The 10,000-nt window shown below is 44.1% G+C and overlaps 1 protein-coding gene across 1 annotated transcript in view; it reads right to left on the bottom strand.

The window, feature by feature from the left end:
- The window catches only part of LOC308169798 (receptor-type tyrosine-protein phosphatase eta-like), a gene marked incomplete at both ends in the record, with an annotated part of 39,923 nt that overhangs the window by 4,140 nt on the left and 25,783 nt on the right, over positions 1-10,000 (bottom strand). Inside the window, 5 exons of the mRNA XM_080544545.1 lie at positions 288-378; positions 1,212-1,299; positions 2,794-2,838; positions 2,986-3,076; positions 3,945-4,055. Of these exons, the coding sequence (XP_080400671.1) occupies positions 288-378; positions 1,212-1,299; positions 2,794-2,838; positions 2,986-3,076; positions 3,945-4,055 (426 nt within the window). The remainder of the gene's footprint in view (positions 1-287; positions 379-1,211; positions 1,300-2,793; positions 2,839-2,985; positions 3,077-3,944; positions 4,056-10,000) is intronic.

The following is a 10,000-nucleotide window of genomic DNA, read 5'->3' as shown; positions in this document are numbered from 1 at the left end:
GTGTTGTGTTGTGTAGTGTAGTGTAGTGTAGTGTAGTGTAGTGTAGTGTAGTGTAGTGTTGTGTAGTGTTGTGTTGTGTTGTGTAGTGTAGTGTAGTGTAGTGTAGTGTAGTGTTGTGTTTGACCAACTCTGAGCTTCTGTACTTGAGTGATTAAAGGAGTCAGTCAGTCGACCAATGGAGATGAGGGATTAGACATGATAAGCGATGGTGGCTAATGGTTAGCAAGGGCAGGAGTGCTGGGGGTCGTTGCCATGGATACGGGGCGGGGGGGTCATAGTTGACTCACAGGGAAGCACGTTGTTGTATCGGTTCTTAGACTTGTTCTCGATGGCCAGAGCGCTGGTCTTGGACTGGGCAGTGCCGACTGGCTTCAGGTCCTGAATGCACACACACACACACACACACACACACACACACACACACACACACACACACACACACACACACACACACACAGTTCAGTTAGAATGCGTTGAAATTACGAAATAATCCCAAATTGGTTCACAGGACTCAGCCTCAAGACTAGACAGTGTCCAACACAGAGATGACAGTGTCCAATACAGAGACGACAGTGTCCAATACAGTACAGTATTCTAGCTAATCTGTGGAGGCTGGTGGAGGTAGAAATCGGAGGACAGGTTCGTTGTAATGCCTGGAATGGAACAAGGAATGGGCTCAATTAATTTAATTTAATTACTTTTTTTTTTTTTTTTTTGCCATTTAGCAGACGCTTTTAATCCAAAGCGATTTACAATTACGAATTACAGGGACATTCCCCCTGGAGTAACTGAGGGCTAAGTGCCTTACTCAAGGGCACACTAGTAGTGGTGTGGTTTCAGGCAGGATTTGAACTCACAACCTTCCGATCACAAGTCCAACTCACTATCCACTAGACCTCAACTACGTGTTCCTCACTATTTCTCATTCTCTTCCATGCTTTGCAATGAGCCTGTCCTCCGGTTTCTACCTCCACCAGCCTCCGTTGACACTAGGCCTATGTGTTGTGCTTCCTCTTCACATTCATGTACAGCATCACTTTCGACTCTGACTCTGTCCGGTAGCTTTGGGCCGGTTTCACAGACAAGGCTTAAGCCTTTTAGTCCTTAGACTAAATCACACTTTCAATGAAAAAACTCCATTGAAGGTGCTTTCTTTGTCTAGGATTAGGTTTAAAGTCTTGTGTCTGTGTAGCAGGCTCTTTCTATCTTACCTCAAACTCCTCAGCAAAGCCACAGTTGGAGTCAGCTCTCTGCTTCTTGTAATAAGCCTCATAATCTTCCACGCTCACAGCCACGTTTCTGTGGAGAAATATATATACATATACATATATATATGGCATTTAGCTGACACTTTTATCCAAAGCGACTTACATTGCAGTGAGTGCATACATTTCTCAGCATATTATTCCCAGCGGGAATCGAACCCACAACTAAAACCGCTATTAGCGCCATGCGCTACAAACTGAGCCCCAGAGGACCAGGATAGAGACAAAAGTAAATGTGTTTGTTTTCTTTTGTACTCGTCTTACATTTGAGCTCATCATTATGATGGCCACTGGTGTGGCCCAGTGTGACAGTGACAGTGACTACCTGACTGTGTGTGACGACCAGGGGAGTGACAGTGACTACCTGACTGTGTGTGTCCACCAGGGGAGTGACAGTGACAACCTGACTGTGTGTGTCCACCAGGGGAGTGACAGTGACTACCTGACTGTGTGTGTCCACCAGGGGAGTGACAGTGACTACCTGACTGTGTGTGACGACCAGGGGAGTGACAGTGACTACCTGACTGTGTGTGACGACCAGGGGAGTGACAGTGACTACCTGACTGTGTGTGACGACCAGGGGAGTGACAGTGACTACCTGACTGTGTGTGACGACCAGGGGAGTGACAGTGACTACCTGAGTGTGTGTGTACCAGGGGAGGCTGGTGCAGGTTGGGACATCGGAGGACGGGCTCATTGTAATGCATGGAATGCAATGACACACGTGTTTGATACCATTCCTCATTCCATTCCATTCCATGCATTACAATGAGCACGTTCTCCGATTTCTACCTCTACCAGCCTCCCCTGGTCGTCACATACAGTCAAGTAGTGTCAATGACAGAGAGACAGAGAGAGAGAGAGAGAGAGAGAGAGAGAGAGAATGAGAGAGAGAGAGAGAGAGACAGCGAGAGAGAGGGGAGAGAGATAGAATGAGAGACAGAGATAGAGAGCGAAAGAGAGAGAGAGACAGAGATAGAGAAGACAGAGAGAGAGAGAATGAGACAGAGAGAGAGAGGAGAGAGAGAATGAGAGACAGAGAGATGGGGAGAGAGAGAAAATGAGAGACAGAGACAGAGAGAGAATGATAGAGAGAATGAGAGACAGAGAGAGGGAGGATAGAGAGAGAGAGAGAGAGAGAAAGAATGAGAGTCAGAGAGAGAGAGAGAGGATTGATTCCCACATGAATCTATACTCACACTTTAGCTCTGCGAAAGAGAGGGAAAACAAAGAGAGAGAGAAAACAACAAGAAAGATATTAAGCCACAGTTGGAAAAAAAAAACTCTTATGAATATATGAATTATGAGTCATATATTCCCATACCTGGGACATCAGGGGAGGCTGGTGGAGGTAGATATCGGAGGACGGCCTAAGACGTGTTTGATATCATTCCTCATCCCTGTCCTCCGATTTCTACCTCCCTCAGCCTCCCATACAGTACAGCATACACACACATACACGACAGTCTGCATACTTCTTGTCGTTTAGGTCATTTTAAAATGATACGTTTGGGGTCAAAACTATCACCTCATGGAGTGGATCTGAATGTCTGACGAGTCTTTCTTCTTCATCCTGTGAAGACACAAGCGTTCCACAATCAACAACTCACTGACTTGCATGATCGACACTACATCATCTTCATAGGTTTAACGTCAATTCAGCTCAGATGATATCGATAATGAATGGATGATGATGATGATGATGATGATGACCCCTCACCTCCTGTAGTAGATGATGAAGCTGATGGTGATGATGAAGAGGACCACAAAAATCCCAAGTGTTACTCCAACAGCGAGGCCGATGACAACTACTGTAAATATGAGTGGCAAGAGATTAAGAGGGTGAGAGAGAGAGAGAGAGAGAGAGAGAGAGGGGGGGGGGGTGAGAGAGATAGAGAGAGAGAGAGAGAGAGAGAGAGAGAGAGTGGGGGGGTGAGAGAGATAGAGAGAGAGAGGGGGGGTGAGATAGATAGAGAGAGAGAGAGAGAGAGAGAGAGAGAGAGAGAGAGAGAGAGAGAGAGAGAGAGAGAGAGAGAGAGAGAGAGCAGTTCTATGAACATTCTGTGTGTAATTAAATGACTCCTTGATGCATTACATGTACTGTAGGGCCTGGGCCTTTTCTTGACCAAGTGACCTGACAAGGAAAAACTCCTGGGTATCTCGATTCGATTCGATTCGATTCAACTTTGTCATTGCACAGAGGTACAACAAAATAGTTTTTTTGCTCCGAGCACAGGGTCAGCAAGTCAACGTCTCTGGAGAAATTAGGGGTGAAGTGTCTTGCTCAAGGGCACAACGGCAGTGGCAGGCAGCTTAGGTAATGAATCATCCAGTCACCAGCTCACATCCAGCTCCCTCCTGAGGCGGGGATAGAACCTCTAGGTTACCTGCCACCCCCCATCTAGAACCTAGAACCTTTATCTATCCAGATCAAGTCCCTTGTTGAAATACCTCTTTTACAAATATTTCTATCATGCTCCTTTATAAATGACTATCAGGGGAGGCTGGTGGGAGGGAGTAATCAGAGGAATTCCATGCCATCCATTACAATGAGCCTGAAGCCCATCCTCCGATTTCTACCTCCACCAGCCTCCCCCTGAAGCTCTGTGAACGTCCTTAGACCGTATCACAGGTGGCTCCTGCACATCTGTTACCAGAGAGACCGCTGCAGGACAATACCTGGGTCCGCTGAAAGCACTATGTCCGTCGGGTAGAAGTGGGTGACGGCGACGAAGGACCCCGTGACGTCCACGAGGTTGTAGGAAATGTTCAGTTGGGTGAACAACACGACTGCAAACCTGGACATTTTGACAAAAACCAAACAAGACACAACATGTGAGAGTCACACACATGTAAGGGCTCGAACACACCGCAAGCGTCAACCTCAGCAACACGTCATACTCATCCCCTCATACTGTACTCATCCCCTCATACTGTACTCATCCCCTCATACTGTACTCATCCCCTCATACTGTACTCATCCTCTCAAACTGTACTCATCCTCTCATACTGTACTCATCCCCTCATACTGTACTCATCCTCTCATACTGTACTCATCCCCTCATACTGTACTCATCCTCTCATACTGTACTCATCCTCTCATACTGTACTCATCCCCTCATACTGTACTCATCCTCTCATACTGTACTCATCCTCTCATACTGTACTCATCCCCTCATACTGTACTCATCCCCTCATACTGTACTCATCCTCTCATACTGTACTCATCCCCCATAGTCAAACTGTACTCATCCCCTCATACTGTACTCATCCCCTCAAACTGTACTCATCCCCTCATACTGTACTCATCCTCTCATACTGTACTCATCCCCTCATACTGTACTCATCCTCTCATACTGTACTCATCCTCTCATACTGTACTCATCCCCTCATACTGTACTCATCCTCTCATACTGTACTCATCCTCTCATACTGTACTCATCCCCTCATACTGTACTCATCCCCTCATACTGTACTCATCCTCTCATACTGTACTCATCCTCTCATACTGTACTCATCCTCTCATACTGTACTCATCCCCCATAGTCAAACTGTACTCATCCCCTCATACTGTACTCATCCCCTCATACTGTACTCATCCCCTCATACTGTACTCATCCCCTCATACTGTACTCATCCCCTCATACTGTACTCATCCCCCATAGTCAAACTGTACTCATCCCCCATAGTCAAACTGTACTCATCCTCTCATACTGTACTCATATCCCCTCATACTGTACTCATCCTCTCATACTGTACTCACCCCCTCATACTGTACTCATCCCCTCATACTGTACTCATCCCCTCATACTGTACTCATCCCCCATAGTCAAACTGTACTCATCCCCCATAGTCAAACTGTACTCATCCCCCATAGTCAAACTGTACTCATCCTCTCATACTGTACTCATATCCCCTCATACTGTACTCATCCTCTCATACTGTACTCACCCCCTCATACTGTACTCATCCCCTCATACTGTACTCATCCCCTCATACTGTACTCATCCCCCATAGTCAAACTGTACTCATCCCCTCATACTGTACTCATCCCCTCATACTGTACTCATCCCCTCATACTGTACTCATCCCCTCATACTGTACTCATCCCCTCATACTGTACTCATCCCCTCATACTGTACTCATCCTCTCAAACTGTACTCATCCTCTCATACTGTACTCATCCTCTCATACTGTACTCATCCCCTCATACTGTACTCATCCCCTCATACTGTACTCATCCTCTCATACTGTACTCATCCTCTCATACTGTACTCATCCTCTCATACTGTACTCATCCCCTCATACTGTACTCATCCCCTCATACTGTACTCATCCCCCATAGTCATACTGTACTCATCCTCTCATACTGTACTCATCCTCTCATACTGTACTCATCCCCTCATACTGTACTCACCCCCTCATACTGTACTCATCCCCTCATACTGTACTCATCCCCCATAGTCATACTGTACTCATCCTCTCATACTGTACTCATCCCCTTATACTGTACTCATCCCCTCATACTGTACTCATCCTCCATAGTCATACTGTACTCATCCTCTCATACTGTACTCACCCCCTTATACTGTACTCATCCTCTCATACTGTACTCATCCTCTCATACTGTACTCATCCCCCATAGTCATACTGTACTCATCCTCTCATACTGTACTCATCCTCTCATACTGTACTCATCCTCTCATACTGTACTCATCCTCTCATACTGTACTCATCCCCCATAGTCAAACTGTACTCATCCCCTCATACTGTACTCATCCTCTCATACTGTACTCACCCCCCATAGTCAAACTGTACTCATCCTCTCATACTGTACTCATCCCCTCATACTGTACTCATCCCCCATAGTCATACTGTACTCATCCTCTCATACTGTACTCACCCCCTTATACTGTACTCATCCCCTCATACTGTACTCACCCCCTCATACTGTACTCATCCTCTCATACTGTACTCATCCCCTCATACTGTACTCATCCTCTCATACTGTACTCATCACCTCATACTGTACTCATCCTCTCATACTGTACTCATCCTCTCATACTGTACTCATCCCCTCATACTGTACTCATCCCCTCATACTGTACTCATCCCCCATAGTCATACTGTACTCATCCTCTCATACTGTACTCATCCCCCATAGTCATACTGTACTCATCCTCTCATACTGTACTCATCCCCCATAGTCATACTGTACTCATCCCCTCATACTGTACTCATCACCTCATACTGTACTCATCCTCTCATACTGTACTCATCCCCCATAGTCATACTGTACTCATCCTCTCATACTGTACTCATCCCCCATAGTCATACTGTACTCATCCTCTCATACTGTACTCATCACCTCATACTGTACTCATCCTCTCATACTGTACTCATCCTCTCATACTGTACTCATCCCCTTATACTGTACTCATCCCCTTATACTGTACTCACCCCCTTATACTGTACTCATCCCCTCATACTGTACTCACCCCCTCATACTGTACTCATCCCCTCATACTGTACTCATCCCCTCATACTGTACTCATCCTCTCATACTGTACTCACCCCCTCATACTGTACTCACCCCCCATAGTCATACTGTACTCATCCCCTTATACTGTACTCATCCCCTCATACTGTACTCATCCTCTCATACTGTACTCACCCCCCATAGTCATACTGTACTCATCCCCTTATACTGTACTCATCCTCTCATACTGTACTCATCCTCTCATACTGTACTCATCCTCTCATACTGTACTCACCCCCTCATACTGTACTCATCCACTCATACTGTACTCATCCCCCATAGTCTGAGTTGTGCCCATACCTGTACTGGCCCTTTGCCTTCAGTGGACCATTGGTATAGACCTTCCATTGGCTTCCGTCCCCGATGCTGACAGTCAGATGGTTCTCTTGACTCTTGGTGGAACTCGGGTTCTCTATCACAGTTGCCAGGTAGGCATTATCATTTCCAGCACTCACATCGTCATAGGTCACCGTTAAGTACCGGTTAAGATTAGATTGATCTACGCCTGAAATAAAGAATGGAGTAATGTTATCTCCGAAGGCCATTGACAACAGGGTCAATGGGTCAAATCCTAGTATAGTATAGCCTCTAGACTGATGTTTAGTAGATTAAATGAAGCTCAAGTGTCACACCGGACGTATTTAAGTACACAACTGTACTTCAGTTAGGTGATTTAGAACAGCTTCATGGTTACTACAGTGGAGGCTGGTGGAGGTAGAAATCGGAGGACTAGCACATTGTAATGATTGGATTGGAATGAGTCTTTGATACCATTCCTCATCCCATTCCATGCATTACAATTAACCCATCCTCCGATTTCTCCCTCCACCAGCCTCTCCTGTTTCACCATCTCTGGGAGGGAGGGAAAAAACACCCACTATCCACGTCCGAGGTCACCAGTACACCGAAGAATGTGATTGGTCCGTTGGTGTTGTTCAGGATGCTGGGGTTGATGACCACATGGAAGGAGTCGTGGTCCTTCTCAGTGACGTCTCCCAGAGACACAGAGGCTGCTGGGACAGGTGGGACTAGAGGCAGAGGGAAAGAGAAGACAGAGTCATACATATTGACTTATCTACCATTTTCTGTTTAGTTTAGTTTGTTAGGATCATGCAGCAGCTACTCTTCCTGGGCCCTATTCCACGAAGCACGATTATCTTCTAATCCGCGATAATGTTCTAATCGGCGATAATTTTATCTTGCGTTCGGTTCCATCAATGTGGCTCAAATAATTTGCTGTTTGGTTGCTATGCAACCTAGCCTCCCGAGTTATTCTGGTCGCGAGCAGGCTAAGAGGCTGGCTAAGGTAATGCGTGCGTCAAAAAAGGCTCACAGGCGGAAACTACATCCCGAACGACAGTTCCTCAAGTGTCTTTTAGGAAATATTAGTTCCCACTTCACACGAGATAGATAGATAGATAGTTTGACTGTGTGATAGATAGATAATTTGATCATTTGAAAGTGTGATCGATCGATAGATAGATAGTTTGATTGTGTGATAGATAACCTGATATTTTGAAAGTGTGATAGATAGATAGATCGATAGATAAATAAATTAAAAAGTGTAAAAAATAAAATAAAATAAATAGGTACTGTATGTGTATCAACTTGCATTGCTTTTGTCACAGCGGTCTGGCTGGCGCAGTGGTTAAGGCAACCAGCTACAATTCCGAAGGTTGTGAGTTCGAGACTTGCTTTATTTTTTTTATTTTTTTTTACATTTAACCGAAGCCTTCATGCAAAGGCTTCAAACACCATTGTAATCGTGTCAGTTCTTGTAAATTAGCCTGCACCATAATTTTATAGCCTACATACTTTTTTAGATGAGATTTTAGATTAGATTCAGACAATGAAATGCAGTAAAAAGTGTGTCTGAAGAGGGATTTGAACCACCGATTTAAAATGACGAATAAATACTATGGCAGCGGTCGATACCACTAGGCCATTGTGACGATATGACGGTGTGTAGCCTGCTGCTGATATCACCACAGTAGTAAATATTCATTTATTAAAATATGAACATATAACAATAACTGGGGCTAGTATGACCTACGCATTTAATCGGTCAGCAATTTCTTGCCAAACCATTTCCCTCGCCTTGTTAATTGCGGCAGTATTGCACTATTTTACATCTTATTTTTCTGTCTTCATAAAGATCAATAATTCGGAATGCTGCGCAAATGTAGGACCCCTGCAGAGTGGAGTATCTTCATTTCGACAGATCGACTCTTCAGGGTTCTTTATGTCTGCGTGCACGCGCCCATATCGAGGATTTCTAAGCCGGTGTTCTGTGAACACTCATGACACAAGCCTGATCCTCGTTCGAGGAATCACCTGAGGCTTGAATTCCAATCCTGAGTTGCCTGATCGCCTGATTTATTTTAATCGCCGATATACTAATCAACGTTAGTGGAACGGCCCCCTGGGGTCCACACATTATATAAAACATAAACAAAGTAGACAGCAGTTATAGCAGTTATAGCAGACAAGTTATAGACAAGTTATAGACGAGTTATAGCAGTTATAGCAGACAAGTTATAGACAAGTTATAGACGAGTTATAGACAAGTTATTGACAAGTTATAGACAAGTTATAGACAAGTTATAGACGAGTTATAGACAAGTTATAGACGAGTTATAGACAAGTTATTGACAAGTTATAGACGAGTTATAGACAAGTTATAGACGAGTTATAGACAAGTTATAGACGAGTTATAGACAAGTTATTGACGAGTTATAGACAAGTTATAGACAAGTTGTAGACAAGTTATAGACGAGTTATAGACGAGTTATAGACAAGTTATAGACAAGTTATAGACGAGTAATAGACGAGTTATAGATGAGTTATAGACAAGTTATTGACGAGTTATAGACAAGTTATAGACAAGTTATAGACGAGTTATTGACGAGTTATAGACAAGTTATAGACAAGTTATAGACAAGTTATAGACGAGTTATAGACAAGTTATAGACAAGTTATAGACAAGTTATAGACAAGTTATAGACGAGTTATAGACAAGTTATAGACAAGTTATAGACGAGTTATAGACAAGTTATAGACGAGTTATAGACAAGTTATAGACAAGTTATAGACAAGTTATAGACAAGTTATAGACGAGTTATAGACAAGTTATAGACAAGTTATAGACAAATTATAGACAAGTTATAGACAAGTTATAGATGAGTTATAGACAAAT

Source organism: Nansenia antarctica, assembly GCF_963989245.1.
Source record: "Nansenia antarctica genome assembly, chromosome: 14".
Classification (NCBI taxonomy): domain Eukaryota; kingdom Metazoa; phylum Chordata; class Actinopteri; order Argentiniformes; family Microstomatidae; genus Nansenia; species Nansenia antarctica.
This window is presented reverse-complemented; position numbering and strand designations above follow the sequence as displayed.